The 17,225-nt window shown below is 40.1% G+C and overlaps 1 protein-coding gene across 3 annotated transcripts in view; it reads left to right on the top strand.

Moving 5' to 3' along the window:
• ZNF738 (zinc finger protein 738) overlaps positions 1-17,225 on the top strand; it is a 452,488-nt gene that overhangs the window by 425,149 nt on the left and 10,114 nt on the right. For 2 of the 3 annotated variants that reach the window (XM_030912885.1, XM_030912884.1), the window contains exons 4-5: positions 15,543-15,669; positions 16,178-16,273. In XM_030912885.1, coding sequence (XP_030768745.1) covers positions 15,543-15,669; positions 16,178-16,273 — 223 coding nt within the window. Of the gene's footprint in view, positions 1-15,542; positions 15,670-16,174; positions 16,274-17,225 lie in introns of all 3 variants that reach the window. The other variant, XM_030912883.1, reaches the window with a different exon arrangement.

Below are 17,225 nucleotides of genomic sequence, written 5' to 3' on the forward strand. Positions count from 1 at the left end.
GAGCCAAGATTGTGCCACTGTACTCTAGTCTGGGTGACAGGGAGACTCCATCTCAAAAAACAAACAAACAAAAAAAGAATAGAAAACATCCAGAAAGTTTATCCTGCATTTCTGCACAAAAAGTACAACTGCAATATACTTTACAAGTTCAGGCAGCCGCTTCTTGGTAGCAAAAGGATGGTTTCCCGAAGTCCCATCAGCTCTCAAGTTTCCCCTTTTGGAAGGGAAAAAGCTCCTCATACCCTGTGGTCCTATAGATGCCTAATTCTGTCACTCATAGGCACCAGCAAAGAGTGCAAGACAGATTAATCTAAAAGAATAGCAATTAACATCCAGTAGTATTAAACCAGTTCTTAGCTGAGAGGAACTTTGCTGAGAGGGATCTCTAACCTAAATCTTAGGAAGGACTATAACCTTCCTAAGTATCCTTGCCTTCTTTGAGGCTCCTTTAACCCACACTGTCTTAGAAGAGACTCTGACTTTCCTAAGTTGTGCCTCCAACCTAATCTCATCCTTTACCCAGGTATAGGGACTCAAAGTCAGCCAATTGGTATCCACAGTAATTTTTGGGGGGAGGGACAGAGAGGTCTCTTTAGTATAGTCCTTTTGCGGTTGCCAGGAAAATGTTACCAGAAAGAAGTCTTGATCCAGAACCCAAGAGAGGGTTCTTGTATCTTGCTCAAGAAAGAATTCAGGGCAAGTCATAAAATGAAAGCAAATTTATTAAGAAAGTGAAGAAATAAAAGAAATGGCTTTCTCAATAGGCTGGTTGTGTATTTTTATGGTTATTTTAAAATTATATGCTAAATAAAGGGTGGATTATTTATATATCTCCTTTCTAGACCTTTATGATGTAACATCCTGATGTTGTAACCTCTCATGGCACTGATGGGAGGGTAGCAGGAGAATGACCAGAGGTCACTCTCATCACCATCTTGGTTTTGGTGGCTTTTATCCCGCTTCTTTACTGCAAGCTCTTTTATCAGCCAGGTCTTTGTGACCTGTATCTTGTGCTGACCTCCTATCTCATCTTGTGACTTAGAATGCGTAACCATCTGGAAATGCAGCCTGGTAGGTCTCAGCCTTATTTTACTCAGCCCCTATTCAAAAGGGAGGCTGTGTACCTCTGACAGATTCTGTGTCTGGCTATGTAATAAATAAGAAAAGAGAGCACCATCTAAGTCATAATGGAAAGGGTATTTCTTTCCATAAACTGTTCTTGTTGTACACATTTCTTCCATTTGACTTTTCATCAGTTGTATATTTTATAATAAACTGGTAAACATAACTACAGTGTTTTCCTGAGTTCTGTGAGTAGCTCGATCAGATAATTGAACTTGAGAAAGGGCTCGGGAGTCCCCAGTGTTTAAACAGTAGCTCAGACACACAGATGGGCCTATGGGGTTTGTGACTGGCATCTGCAGTGAGGACAGTGTTGTGAGACTGAGCCCTGGAATCCGGGTCTGTGCTGACTCTGGGTGGTGTCAGAATTCAAATGTTACACATTGAGTTGGTGTTAGAGAATTGCTTGGTGTTCAGCAAACTCTACAGATTTGGTACCAGAAGAAAGATATCACAGAGGCCTGGCCTGCAATGGAACTCTAGGTATCTGAAAATGGAAGGCTCTGCTCTCCTGTACACAGACTGTCCCACTGCCCATTGTCCTGTGATTCCAGGTCTCCTCTTAGGGTGAGAGAATGAAAACTCAGAGGAAAGGAGCTCTAATGACAGACTCCCTTGTCTCACAGCTGCCACCACAGGATTCCCACCCACTCACAAACACACCCATTAGACACTGATGTGTCCACAGTCCTCCCAGGACTAGGCACCACCATCAGGAACTTCACCACAGCATTTTTGATCCTAGGGTTTCTTGCCAAAAAGCCACAAAAGTGTCTACAAGTCTCCTGGCATATCCCCACCTCCAGACACTGAATATGCAGCAGTAACCTGTTTTCTCCATCTACCTAGCATTATGGAGCACCTGTTCATAATCTCATCTACCTGCATGGACACAGAAATAAATCAGAGTACAGCCCCACTGGGGCCACTATCTGTAGAACAAACAGTTCTTTCCAGTTACACTGCGCTCTTCTGCACTCATGGGTTTTTCTTTTCTTAACTTTTCTTTTTGGTTCAGGAATACGCATGCAGGTTTGTTATACAGGTAAAATTGTTTCATGGGGGTTTGGTGTAGATTATTTTGTCAGTGAGTTCCAAAGCATAGCACCAAAGAGGTATTTTTTTTCCTGATCCTCTTTGTCCTTTTATCCTTCATCCTCAACTAGGCCTCTGTGACTGTTCCTTCTTTATGTCCATGTGTTCTTATTATTTAGCTCTTCCTTACAAATGATGACATGCATTTGGTTTTCTGTTTTGCATTAATTTTCTAAGAATAATGGTCTCCAACTCCATCCATGTTGCTGCAAAGGACTTAATCTTGGTGTTTTTTGTTTGTTTGCTTGTTTTTTGAGACAAATTTTTTTTTTTTTTTTTTTTTTTTTTTTGTTGAGACGTAGTTTTGCTCTTGTTGTCCAGGCTGGAGTGCAATGGCGCGATCTTGGCTCACTGAAACGTTAGCCTCCCAGGTTGAAGCAATTCTGCCTCAGCCTCCCAAGTAGCTGGGACTACAGGTGTACCCCACCAAGCCCCACTAATTTTTGTATTTTTAGTAGAGACGGGGTTTCACCATGTTGGTCAGGATGGTCTCGATTTCCTGACCTTGTGATCTGCCCACTTTGGCCTCCCAAAGTTCTGGGATTACAGACATAAGCCACTGCGCCCAGCCAGACGAATTCTTACTCTGTTGCTCAGGCTGGAATGCAGTGGTGTGATCTCTGCTCGCTGCAACCTCTGCCTCCCAAGTTCAAGTGATTCCCCTGCCTCAGCCTCCTGAATAGCTGGGATTACAGGTACTTGCCATGACGCCCATCTAATTTTTTGTATTTTTAGTAGAGACGGGGTTTTAGTATATTGGCCAGGTTGGTCTCGAACTCCTGATCTCAAGTAATCCACCTGCGTTGGCCTCCCAAAGTGCTGGGATTACAGGCATGAGCCACAGCACCCAGCTTTGTGTTGTTTTTATATGGCCACATAGTCTTGCATGATTTTTATGTACCATATTTTACTTTGATTAAATCTTTATTTTGTTTTTTGGAGACAGTGTCTCACTCTGTCACACAGGATGGAGTGCAATGGTGCAATCTTGGCTCACTTCAGCCTCCATCTCCAAGGCTCAAGGCTTAAGGAATCCTCCTACCTCAGCCCCTTAAGTAACTGGAACTATAGGCTCACACCATCACACCTAATTTTTCTTTTATTTTTTGTAGAGATGTAGCTTTGCCATGTTGCCCAGGTTGGTCTTTAACTCTTGAGCTAAGGCATTCCATCTGCCTTAATCTCCTAAAGCACTGGGATTACAAGTGTGAGCCACCTCATGCTACCATACTATGTTTTCAATCTAGTCTACCAACAATAGGCAATTAGGTTTATTCCATGTCTTTGTTATTGTTGACAGTGGTGAAATGAACATACATGTTTTAAGTTTTGCATTTAAGTCTTCAATTCACGTTGAGTTGATTTTTATATATAGTGTAAGGAAGGGGACCAGTTTCAATCTTCTACATAGTGCTAACTAGTTATTCCAGTACCATTTATTAAATACGGATTTCTTTTCACATTCCTGTCAGGTTTATCAAAGATCAGATGGTTGGAGGTGTGTGGCATTATTTCTGGGCTCTCTATTCTGTTCCATTGTTCTATGAATCTGTTTTTACGCCAGTATAATGCTGCTTTGATTACTGTAATGTAGTTTGAAGGGGGGCAATGTAATGCTTCCAGCTTCATTCTTTTTTTTTTGAGACATTGTCTCACAGCTAGAGTGCTGTGCCATGATCTCAGCATACTGCAACCTCCACCTCCTGAGTTCAAGCTATTCTCCTGCCTCGCCCTCCTGAGTAGTTGGGATTACAAGTGCACACCACCACGCCTGGCTAATTTTTGTATTTTTGGTAGAGATGGGTTTTACCGTGTTGGTCAGACTGGTCTTGAACTCCTGACCTCATGATCTGCCTGCCTCGGACTCCCAAAGTGGTGGGATTACAGGCGTGAGCCACCATGCCTGGACTATTGAAAGCTTTTTAAACATCTATTGAAATAACTTTGTGGTTTTTATCTTTAGTTCTGTTTATGTGATGAGTAACATTTATTGTGTGTTGAACCAACCTTTTATTTTAGAGATACAACCAAGTTGATCATAGTGCATTAGCTTTTTGATGTTCTCCTAGATTCGGTTTGCCAGTATTTTGTTGAGGATATTTTCATCAATGTTCATTAAGAATATTGGCCTCACGTTTTCTGTTTTTTGTTTTATATTTGCCAGAGTTTGGTATCAGAATAATGTTATTTTTACAGAATAAGTTGGAAAGAAGTCCCCTTTTCTCAATCTTTTGAAATAATATTAGAAGTGGTACCAACTCTTATTTTTACATCTGGTGGAATTCAGCTGCAAATTTTTCTGATTCTTTGATGTTTTTGGTGGGTAGGCTATTTATTACTAACTCAGTTTTGGAGCTTGTTATTGGTCTATTCAGGGATTCAATTTCTTATTTGTTCAGTCTTTGGAGGATGTATCTTTGCTCCAAGGTTACGATCCGCAAGCTTGGCCCAGATGAATTCTCTACTGATATTCATGTTGCCTCAGTTTTTTTCTTTTAGGTAGACATATTACTTAGAATGTGCTAGAGCAGCCTGTATGAAGGGATCTCTCCTTTGATTGTACTCTGCTTGCTGTAACACCCAAGGATGCAGAGTCAGGTTGATCCCACCTAGAATCTGCACATAAGTTCTGGCCTTTGCCTGGGATTTACAAGACAGGGCCAGACTTTGGATTGAGAATTTACTGAAAACCAACAGAAGGCATTTTCTGTATTATGAGATGTCAGTGTAGAAATCTTAAATCCCCCATTTGAGAGTGTGGCTCTTTAAGCTTTTCAGTCTTCTTCAGTGACCTGCTACAGTCTGTGAGAGGCTCCAGGTGTAAATAGAATCTGATGACAGAACCTGTAAGTGTAAACAAGCATCTTAGGAGTGAGAGATCAAGGCCACAAAGGATCCAGAGCCTTAGTGTTCTCGTCCATCTTCTTACCCAAAAGCTAGCAAATCAGGATAGGGGATCCAGGTTCTGGAGCTCCACCAAGGCAGTTCCATTTTCTATTTAGAATCGACCTGAGTTTCTCCAGCCTGGCTTATCACTGGGCCATCAGCCCTGGGTCATTGGGAACCCTCTCCTAATCATCTGGGTGTCCTTAAGACATTTGAGGATGTCAAGGGTAGAATTACATCAGGCTAACAAGAATGATTAATTCTGTTTCTGTCTGGTTGTAAGAGAAAGAAGACATCCTGTGTTTTTTTCTCCCTCATAACAATCAAGAGATAACATGAGTTGTTACCCAGATGAGAGTTTCTCAAGTTTTCTGGTACTGGGGTGAAAGACAAAGAGGAGGTCTGGTGACCCAAACAAACTAATTGCTTCCTTTTCATATGGTCATTCAAAAAAATGGATGAAGCAGTCAAGGTCCCTACCATCCAGGAAATTTTAGTCTAGACCAGCAACTGGTTACAAGCTTGAATTAAGCATTAGATGGTTGGTACAATGAATAGATGTGTGCAAAAACAACTTGGGCCACTTCTTTTTAATATTGTTGTGACTTCTAAAGTTATCACCTGAAAGTATATTTACACACTGAAGAGTTACTGTTATTTGTGTTTCTTTTACTTTTCTAAGAATACATATTTATCTTCTAATAAAATTATCCTAGAAAACTTTAAAATTTAAACATTTAAATTGCTTATTAGTATATGTTATAAAATTGACAGCAGTGGCAAAAATAGATTGTGTTACATAACTCTGGGATTTAAGGGTTTTTTTTTTCTTTTTTCTTTTTTTTTTTTTTTTTAATTATACTTTAAGTTCTAGGGTACATGTGCATAACGTGCAGGTTTGTTACATATGTATACTTGTGCCATGTTGGTGTGCTGCACCCATCAACTTGTCAGCACCCATCAATTCGTCATTTATATCAGGTATAACTCCCAATGCAATCCCTCCCCCCTCCCCCCTCCCCATGATAGGCCCCGATGTGTGATGTTCCCCTTCCCGAGTCCAGGTGATCTCATTGTTCAGTTCCCATCTATGAGTGAGAACATGTGGTGTTTGGTTTTCTGTTCTTGTGATAGTTTGCTAAGAATGATGTTTTCCAGCTGCATCCATGACCCTACAAAGGATGCAAACTCATCCCTTTTTATGGCTGCATAATATTCCATGGTGTATATGTGCCACATTTTCTGAATCCAGTCTGTCACTGATGGACATTTGGGTTGATTCCAAGTCTTTGCTATTGTGAATAATGCCACAATAAACATACGTGTGCATGTGTCTTTATAGCAGCATGATTTATAATCCTTTGGGTATATACCCAGTAGTGGGATGGCTGGGTCATATGGTACATCTAGTTCTGGATCCTTGAGGAATTGCCATACTGTTTTCCATAATGGTTGAACTAGTTTACAATCCCACCAACAGTGTAAAAGTGTTCCTATTTCTCCACATCCTCTCCAGCACCTGTTGTTTCCTGACTTTTTAATGATTGCCATTCTAACTGGTGTGAGATGGTATCTCATTGTGGTTTTGATTTGCATTTCTCTGATGGCCAGTGATGATGAGCATTTTTTCGTGTCTGTTGGCTGTATGAATGTCTTCTTTTGAGAAATGTCTGTTCATATCCTTTGCCCACTTTTTGATGGGGTTGTTTGTTTTTTTCTTGTAAATTTGTTTGAGTTCTTTGTAGGTTCTGGATATTAGCCCTTTGTCAGATGAGTAGATTGCAAAAATGTTCTCCCATTCTGTAGGTTGCCTGTTCACTCTGCTGGTAGTTTCTTTTGCTGTGCAGAAGCTCTTTAGTTTAATCATATCCCATTTGTCAATTTTGGCTTTTGCTGCCGTTGCTTTTGGTGTTTTAGACATGAAGTCCTTGCCCATGCCTATGTCCTGAATGGTACTACCTAGGTTTTCTTCTAGGGTTTTTATGGTATTAGGTCTAACATTTAAGTCTCTAATCCATCTTGAATTAATTTTCGTATAAGGAGTAAGGAAAGGATCCAGTTTCAGCTTTCTACTTATGGCTAGCCAATTTTCCCAGCACCATTTATTAAATAGGGAATCCTTTCCCCATTTCTTGTTTCTCTCAGGTTTGTCAAAGATCAGATGGCTGTAGATGTGTGGTATTATTTCTGAGGACTCTGTTCTGTTCCATTGGTCTATATCTCTGTTTTGGTACCAGTACCATGCTGTTTTGGTTACTGTAGCCTTGTAGTATAGTTTGAAGTCAGGTAGCGTGATGCCTCCAGCTTTGTTCTTTTGACTTAGGATTGTCTTGGCAATCCGGGCTCTATTTTGGTTCCATATGAACTTTAAAGCTGTTTTTTCCAGTTCTGTGAAGAAACTCATTGGTAGCTTGATGGGGATGGCATTGAATCTACAAATAACCTTGGGCAGTATGGCCATTTTCACGATATTGATTCTTCCTATCCATGAGCATGGTATGTTCTTCCATTTGTTAGTGTCCTTTTTTATTTCACTGAGCAGTGGTTTGTAGTTCTCCTTGAAGAGGTCCTTTACATCCCTTGTAAGTTGGATTCCTGGGTATTTTATTCTCTTTGAAGCAATTGTGAATGGAAGTTCCTTCATGATTTGGCTCTCTGTTTGTCTGTTACTGGTGTATAAGAATGCTTGTGATTTTTGCACATTGATTTTGTATCCTGAGACTTTGCTGAAGTTGCTTATCAGCTTAAGGAGATTTTGGGCTGAGACAATGGGGTTTTCTAAATATACAATCATGTCAACTGCAAACAGGGACAATTTGACTTCTTTTCCTGACTGGATACCCTTGATTTCTTTCTCTTGCCTGATTGCCCTAGCCAGAACTTCCAACACTATGTTGAATAGGAGTGGTGAGAGAGGGCATCCCTGTCTTGTGCCAGTTTTCAAAGGGAATTTTTCCAGTTTTTGCCCATTCAGTATGATATTGGCTGTGGGTTTGTCATAAATAGCTCTTATTATTTTGAGGTACGTTCCATCAATACCGAATTTATTGAGGGTTTTTAGCATGAAGGGCTGTTGAATTTTGTCAAAAGCCTTTTCTGCATCTATTGAGATAATCATGTGGTTCTTGTCTTTGGTTCTGTTTATATGCTGGATTACGTTTATTGATTTGCGAATGTTGAACCAGCCTTGCATCCCAGGGATGAAGCCCACTTGATCATGGTGGATAAGCTTTTTGATGTGCTGCTGAATCCTGTTTGCCAGTATTTTATTGAGGATTTTTGCATCGATGTTCATCAGGGATATTGGTCTAAAATTCTCTTTTTTTGTTGTGTCTCTGCCAGGCTTTGGTATCAGGATGATGTTGGCCTCATAAAATGAGTTAGGGAGGATTCCCTCTTTTTCAATTGATTGGAATAGTTTCAGAAGGAATGGTACCAGCTCCTCCTGTACCTCTGGTAGAATTCAGCTGTGAATCCATCTGGTCCTGGACTTTTTTTGGTTGGTAGGCTATTAATTATTGCCTCAATTTCAGAGCCTGCTATTGGTCTATTCAGGGATTCAACTTCTTCCTGGTTTAGTCTTGGAAGAGTGTAAGTGTCCAGGAAATTATCCATTTCTTCTAGATTTTCTAGTTGATTTGCGTAGAGGTGTTTATAGTATTCTCTGATGATAGTTTGTATTTCTGTGGGGTCCGTGGTGATATCCCCTTTATCATTTTTTATTGCGTCTATTTGATTCCTCTCTCTTCTTTATTAGTCTTGCTAGCGGTCTGTCAATTTTGTTGATCTTTTCAAAAAACCAGCTCCTGGATTCATTGATTTTTTTGGAGGGTTTTTTGTGTCTCAATCTCCTTCAGTTCTGCTCTGATCTTAGTTATTTCTTGCCTTCTGCTAGCTTTTGAATGTGTTTGCTCTTGCTTCTCCAGTTCCTTTAATTGTGATGTTAGAGTGTCAATTTTAGATCTTTCCAGCTTTCTCTTGTGGGCATTTAGTGCTATAAATTTCCCTCTACACACTGCTTTAAATGTGTCCCAGAGATTCTGGTATGTTGTATCTTTGTTCTCATTGGTTTCAAAGAACGTCTTTATTTCTGCCTTCATTTTGTTAGGTACCCAGTAGTCATTCAGGAGCAGGTTGTTCAGTTTCCATGTAGTTGAGCGATTTTGATTGAGTTTCTTATTCCTGAGTTCTAGTTTGATTGCACTGTGGTCTGAGAGACAGTTTGTTATAATTTCTGTTCTTTTACATTTGCTAGGGAGTGCTTTACTTCCAATTATGTGGTCAATTTTGGAATAAGTGTGATGTGGTGCTGAGAAGAATGTATATTCTGTTGATTTGGGGTGGAGAGTTCTATAGATGTCTATTAGGTCCGCTTGGTGCAGAGAAGAGTTCAATTCCTGGCTATCCTTGTTAACTTTCTGTCTCGTTGATCTGTCTAATGTTGACAGTGGAGTGTTGAAGTCTCCCATTACTATTGTATGGGAGTCTAAGTCTCTTTGTAAGTCTCTAAGGACTTGCTTTATGAATCTGGGTGCTCCTGTATTGGGTGCATATATATTTAGGATAGTTAGCTCTTCCTGTTGAATTGATCCCTTTACCATTATGTAATGGCCTTTTTTGTCTCTTTTGATCTTTGATGGTTTAAAGTCTATTTTATCAGAGACTAGGATTGCAACCCCTGCTTTTTTTTGTTCTCCATTTGCTTGGTAGATCTTCCTCCATCCCTTTATTTTGAGCCTATGTATGTCTCTGCATGTGAGATGGGTCTCCTGAATACAGCAGACTGATGGGTCTTGATTCTTTATCTAGTTTGCCAGTCTGTGTCTTTTAATTGGAGCATTTAGTCCATTAACATTTAAGGTTAATATTGTTATGTGTGAACTTGATCCTGCCATTATGATATTAACTGGTTATTTTGCTCGTTAGTTGATGCAGTTTCTTCCTAGCCTCGATGGTCTTTACATTTTGGCATGTTTTTGCAATGGCTGGTACCGGTTGTTCCTTTCCATGTTTAGTGCTTCCTTCAGGGTCTCTTGTAAGGCAGGCCTGGTGGTGACAAAATCTCTAAGCATTTGCTTGTCTGTAAAGGATTTTATTTCTCCTTCACTTATGAAACTTAGTTTGGCTGGATATGAAATTCTGGGTTTAAAATTCTTTTCTTTAAGAACGTTGAATATTGGCCCCCACTCTCTTCTGGCTTGTAGAGTTTCTGCCGAGAGGTCTGCTGTTAGTCTGATGGGCTTCCCTTTGTGGGTAAGCCGACCTTTCTCTCTGGCTGCCCTTAAGATTTTTTCCTTCATTTCAACTTTGGTGAATCTGGCAATTATGTGTCTTGGAGTTGCTCTTCTGGAGGAGTATCTTTGTGGTGTTCTCTGTATTTCCTGAATTTGAATGTTGGCCTGCCCTACTAGGTTGGGGAAGTTCTCCTGGATGATATCCTGAAGAGTGTTTTCCAACTTGGTTCCATTTTCCCCCTCACTTTCAGGCACCCCAATCAGACGTAGAATTTGGTCTTTTTACATAATCCCATACTTCTTGCAGGCTTTGTTCATTTCTTTTTCTTCTTTTTTCTTTTGGTTTCTCTTCTCACTTCATTTCATTCATTTGATCCTCAATCGCTGATACTCTTTCTTCCAGTTGATCGAGTCGGTTACTGAAGCTTGTGGATTTGTCACGTATTTCTCGTGTCATGGTTTTCATCTCTGTCATTTCATTTATGACCTTCTCTGCATTAATTATTCTAGCTATCAATTCTTCCACTCTTTTTTTTCAAGATTTTTAGTTTCTTTGCGCTGGGTACGTAATTCCTCCTTTAGCTCTGAGAAGTTTGATGGACTGAAGCCTTCTTCTCTCATCTCGTCAAAGTCATTCTCTGACCCGCTTTGATCCGTTGCTGGCCATGAGCTGCGCTCCTTTGCAGGGGGAGATGCACTCTTATTTCTTGAATTTCCAGCTTTTCTGCCCTGCTTCTTCCCCATCTTTGTGGTTTTATCTGCCTCTGGTCTTTGATGATGGTGACGTACTGATGGGGTTTTGGTATAGGTGTCCTTCCTGTTTGATAGTTTTCCTTCTAACAGTCAGGACCCTCAGCTGTAGGTCTGTTGGAGATTGCTTGAGGTCCACTCCAGATCCTGTTTGCCTGGGTATCAGCAGCAGAGGTTGCAGAAGATAGAATATTGCTGAACAGCGAGTGTACCTGTCTGATTCTTACTTTGGAAGCTTTCTCTCAGGGGTGTACTCCACCCTGTGAGGTGTGGGGTGTCAGACTGCCCCTAGTGGGGGATGTCTCCCAGTTAGGCTACTCAGGGGTCAGGGACCCACTTGAGCAGGCAGTCTGTCCGTTCTCAGATCTCAACCTCGGTGTTGGGAGATCCACTGCTCTCTTCAAAGCTGTCAGACAGAGTCGTTCGCGTCTGCACAGGCCTCTGCGGCTTCCCCTTTTGTTTTTAGGCTGTGCCCTGTCTCCAGAGGTGGAGTCTACAGAGACAGGCAGGTTTCCTTGAGCTGCTGTGAGCTCCACCCAGTTCGAGCTTCCCAGCGGCTTTGTTTACCTACTTAAGCCTCAGCAATGGCGGGCGCCCCTCCCCCAGCCTCGCTGCTGCCTTGGGGTTAGATTGCAGACTGCTGTGCTAGCAATGAGGGAGGTTCCGTGGCGGTGGGACCCTCCCAGCCAGGTGTGGGTATAATCTCCTGGTGTGCCCGTTTGCTTAAAGCGCGGTATTGGGGTGGGAATTACCTGATTTTCCAGGTGTTGTGTGTCTCAGTTCGCCTGGCTAGGAAAAGGGATTCCCTTCCCCCTTGCACTTCCCAGGTGAGGCAATGCCTCGCCCCACTTCAGCTCTCGCTGGTCAGGCTGCAGCAGCTGACCAGCACCGATTGTCCCGCACTCCCCAGTGAGATGACCCCAGTACCTCAGTTGAAAATGCAGAAATCACCGGTCTTCTGTGTCGCTCCCGCCGGGAGTTGGAGACTGGAGCTGTTCCTGTTCGGCCATCTTGCTCCGCCCCCTTCTTTTTTTCTTTTTTAGACAGAGTTTCACTCTTGTAGCTCAGGCTGGAGTGCAATGGCGCGATCTCAGCTCACCTCAACCTCCGCCTCCCGGGTTCAAGCGATTCTCCTGCCTCAACCTCCCGAGTAGCTGGGATTACAGGAATACACCACCACCCTGGCTAATTTTGTATTTTTAGTAGAGACGGAGTTTCTCCATGTTGGTCAGGCTGGTCTTGAACTCCCGACCTCAGGCGATCCACCCACCTCGACCTCCCAAAATGCTGGGATTACAGGTATGAGCCACTGTGCCAGGCTGGGATTTAAGCTTTTCTTAGGTAAGTTAGGAAAAACAAAACTGGAAATACCCCAGTGATGTAGAAAACAAGTTCTACCTAGTTTCTTTTCCCTGCCCCAATTCTGATCAGATTCACCATTTTTGGAGGCCTTATTTAGGCCTGGCCCCACTCTGGAGTCTTTCCTTACAAAACGGATTTATAAAGATTCAAGTTTTGGGGGGTAAATCCTACTGACTTTCTAGAGCTGGTGCTCACAATATCCTGAAACCCAAAAACAGATACATAAGAAAAATAAACTATACATTTTAAGATCTTAATTTTTAAATTTTGTAGTAAAACCAGTACTTACAGAAACATTCCATTTAGCAACTTTTCTATTCCTGCAGATCCAGTAGCTGCTCTACTATTCATCAACAAGTAAATATAAACACAAAAAAATTTCCCTAAACTACATTAAGCTCTTTCTATGTCTGTTTCTTTATATATCTTCATCTATATTTAGCTTTTAGTTATCTATATATCTTCATCTGTCTATATATAGCTTTTAGTGTATATATATATTTAAGAAAATCAATGACAGAGAAACAGACAAGGAAATAATAATTCTGGGTCTTTTATCTAAATCCTGAGAATTGTTGAACACTTAGTATGAACTTTCAAGGTGTTATTGGGACATAATAACAAATAATAACACATAATGTGTTATTCCCAGCACTGTGCTCTCTAACGTACTATTGCGCACATAGTACCTGCTTAATAAACATTGCATTGGTTCATGTGTACATGTTGTTTTTTAAATGCAGACTTATTCAGACATTGTTACCTTCTCTGTCCTCTGTAAACTTTAGAGAGCCAGCAAAGAATACGAAACTTTACATTTTTTGTCTTTCTTTGTGTATCAGAAGTATTGTATTGTGACAAGAGTGTGGAGTGTAAGGGACTCTGTGCTGTGCCTGCTTCTCTAACTAATGCTAATCATGAGCCTAGGGGGAGCATCATCAGCATTGACAGGGGACTTGTTTGAAACAGCCATCCATGGACCCTTTTCAAACTTACAGAATCACATTATATAAAGTGGGAACAACATTACCAAGTGATTTTTGAGTTCATTAAAGCTTGAGAGGCAATGGTTAGCTAAGTGGTTATCAGCCTAGACTTCTCATTAGCATTACATGGCCAATTTGCAGCAGTCTCTTTACTTGTACCCTTTCCACAGGTTCTGTATATTGTTCTAGGGGAAAGTATTCATGTTGTTTTAATTGTTTCTCATGTGACTCTAAGGCGAGGCCAGAATCAAGTGTGTGGGGTTCAAGATCCATTCATGAGAGTTAAGTACCACCTTTGCACTAAAAAGTAGTCACAGGTACTGTTCTGTTTGGTTTTGATAGGGAGAGGTCAATGTCACCCATATTTCCATTAGTTTAGCAGAAATTGCTGGTGTTTGTGGCAAAGGCAGGCACCTGAAGACAAAAATAGAGAAACATATTTTTATATTCATTGAGCAGTTCATTGTTCCTGAATCTCTGCTGCTATAATGGACAGAAATGGGTGGGCTTTTTCTACAGGTCTTATTTATTTTTTCTGTGGGTGTGAGGCTTGCAGGTAAAGAGGTGGTGCTGACACCTTTAAAGGAATTTTTTCAAGATGCAGGTGTAACTTCTCCAGAGAATGTCATCTGAAGAGCATTTCCAAAGAAGACAAAAGAGGAAAAATGGCTTTTTTTTTTCTCAGCTAAACTTGTCTCAGATGAAGAGCAGTGTCCACTCTGCCTCCTGGAGTGTGATGCATTTAATCCTTGCAAACCTTTACTTCTCTACTTGTGTTTCTTTCCTCTAATGAGTTTAACTACTTTAAAAAATTATTGTGATAGTCAAGGGTGTCTGCAAAATATTTCTCTCCTATATCCCAGAGCCTTCTCTACACTCTCTAAATCATGACTTCTTATATGCTATGCAGAATTCTTACCATGAATTTATAATCTGCAATATTAAAAATGTTTCCCTTGTTGCTGCTGAACGTGGGAAGATGTGGATACTCAAGATTCCTATTGGGGGAACGTCCTTAGTAAAGATGGAGAACATGTAATGAGGTTTCATGTGTTCATTAGCTCTATTCAGAGCAGGATTAAGAAAATGCTTATTTAAACAGGATGGCATTTATTACCCTGAAAGTTCTGAAAAAAAAAAAAATTATTGGGCGATGCTTTCTAGGGTGCTAAAGAAAGACTACTTTAAATTGTTATTAAAAATTTCAGAACATAGAAGATATCTGCATCTTAAACTCTGCATAAAACTGATTTTTCTGTATGGGTAAATTCAGACTATACTTTTTGGGGGGCACTATCTCAGCAGTGATGCTGTGTTATTTGGTGTGCGTCAGCACACCATAAACATTTGTTCTCGTGCAGTTGATTTTAAAATTTACTTCAAGAGCTCTCTGAAATATTTATTTCACTATAGAGTTAATTATTTTTCTCTTCATTATTAAGTATCTTTATGTAGCTAAAGAAGCCTGTGCATAAACCATCACATTTAATCTGGTAGCTGCCTTTCTTTCTTAGGTTTTGTTTGCATATGTCTATCTTTGGAAAATGAAGACTCTTATCTTTGTTTATAGGCCAGAAAAATTGGTAAAACACAGGCTCTTCCACTTACTGGATGTTTGACAAAATATTCCTTTTGGGCCAAACACATTGGCATTACTAGTGAGCTTGTTAGACATTCAGAATCTCAGACTTTATTTCACATCTTCTGAAAAAAAAAAATCTGCACAAGAGCTCCAGTTTATTGTTCACATTGAAACTTGAGAGGGGCCGTCTAACTCAACATGTCATTTTTGCCTGAAAAATACACACTACTCATTCTTTGTGATGCAGTATAACACTAAAAAATGTACATGTTTGTGTTTATGACTTTAGTTTTATACTTTATTGTTCATAAAATTATATATACACTGGTATTGTAGATCTTAAACCATTCTCTTCTCAGAGTTAGAGAATACATTAGAGAATATTTCTGTGTTGAAAATGTTGGATGATTGCAGTCATTCCTGTAAGTCAGAACCAACTTTCTCTACTCTCTCATTTAACCTTAATTCAAATGATAAATTCTACCCGTGGACACTTGTAAATATGTGTGTATGTGTGTTTTTCAGGGGCCGTTGACATTTAGGGATGTGGTCATAGAATTCTCTCAGGAGGAGTGGCAATGTCTGGACACTGCTCAACAAGATTTGTATAGGAAAGTGATGTTAGAGAACTTCAGAAACCTGGTGTTCTTGGGTGAGAATAACTTTAATGCACCATTCCTTATATACACTAAAGATTTCATTTCTCCGTTTTTGTAGAATAATTTTTGGTAATTTATGCTTTGCATAAATGAGTTTCTGATTCCTGTTTTCAAAAAATCTCGAGGAATTATCTGCGTAGAAAAAAAAAATTTCCTCAAGATGTTTTATCTTAGCCTGAACTTTTTGCATTCCTGAGCTGGTCTGTACCCTCTACTCGAGAGTAGTGGTAGTTTCAGAAATTTAGTAGTATAAAATATTGTTGCCCGTATGTTAAAATCTATTTGCCACCACTAATTTTTGATTCATAAGTACTGAGTAGTGAAATTAAGGACCTACAAATTTAAAATATTTTCTAAATGTTAAGAACTTTCTGTCATTAAATAGAATTTTGGGATGAATTTTCTAGAATACTCTATTACATCCTCTTTACTAAGCACAGTACTAGGTAGGTAAGTAGAGAATAAAAGCAAGATTCATGTTATTTATTTTTAATAAAGCAGGTATTGATGTCTCTAAGCCAGATCTGATCACCTGTCTGGAGCAAGGAAAAGATCCCTGGAATATGAAGAGACACAGTACGGTAGCCACACCCCCAGGTAGGTGAGAGTGAATAAAACAGTTGACATAGATGAAAGTTTGGAAGATTACAAAAAAAATGAAAAAGCAAGTCCCTATAATGTGATTTGAGAAGCTGTGTTCCAAAGCAAATAGATTCTGGGAAGCCTGAGGTGTGTGTTTTGGTTTTTTTGTTGTTGTTGTTGCTCTCACATAGGGCCGTCTTCTGTCTTAGGCTTTTGAATTCTCTAAGGATTCTACTTTCCCTTAATTGATTTTCCTTCAAGTTTACAGTGAGAGCCAGAGTCCTCTGTGGCATATAAGAGACTACACAATCTGACTGCTTTTCCATTGTTTGGGGGGACACACAAATATCTGCATGATTTTGAGAAACTTTATGTTAAACTATTTTTTTAGTTCTCTCTTGCGTCATGTCTAAAATGTGTGAGAATAGTCGTCACTGTTCTATTGGTTTTTATGTTAATTTTCTGCACATTCCATCCTTTTTTATTAGTATATTCTTGAAATATAGTCTGAAATTATAAATATGATGTCCCTCTGCTTTGTTCTTTTTCCTCAAGATTGCTTTGGCTATTCAAAGTTTATAGTAGTTTTTTTGTTTTGTTTTGTTTTGTTTTTTGTTTTGAGACAGAGTTTCACTCTTGTTGCCCAGACTAAAGTGCAATGGCGCAATCTTGGCTCACCATAACCTCTGCCTCCAGCGATTCTCCTGCCTCGGCCTCCCAAGTAGCTGAGATTACAGGCATGTGCCACCATGCCTGGCTAATTTTGTATTTTTAGTAGAGCCGCCTCAGCCTCCCAAAGTGTTGGGATTACAGGTGTGAGCCAGTACACCCAGCCTTTTTTTCTGTTTTTTATTTTTATTTATTTTTTTTGAAACGGAGTCTTGCTCTGTTGCCCAGGCTGGAGTGCAGTGGCCAGATCTCAGCTCACTGCAAGCTCTGCCTCCGGGTTTATGCCATTCTCCTGCCT

The sequence above is a fragment of the Rhinopithecus roxellana genome, chromosome 12, assembly GCF_007565055.1.
Source record: "Rhinopithecus roxellana isolate Shanxi Qingling chromosome 12, ASM756505v1, whole genome shotgun sequence".
Lineage (NCBI taxonomy): Eukaryota > Metazoa > Chordata > Mammalia > Primates > Cercopithecidae > Rhinopithecus > Rhinopithecus roxellana.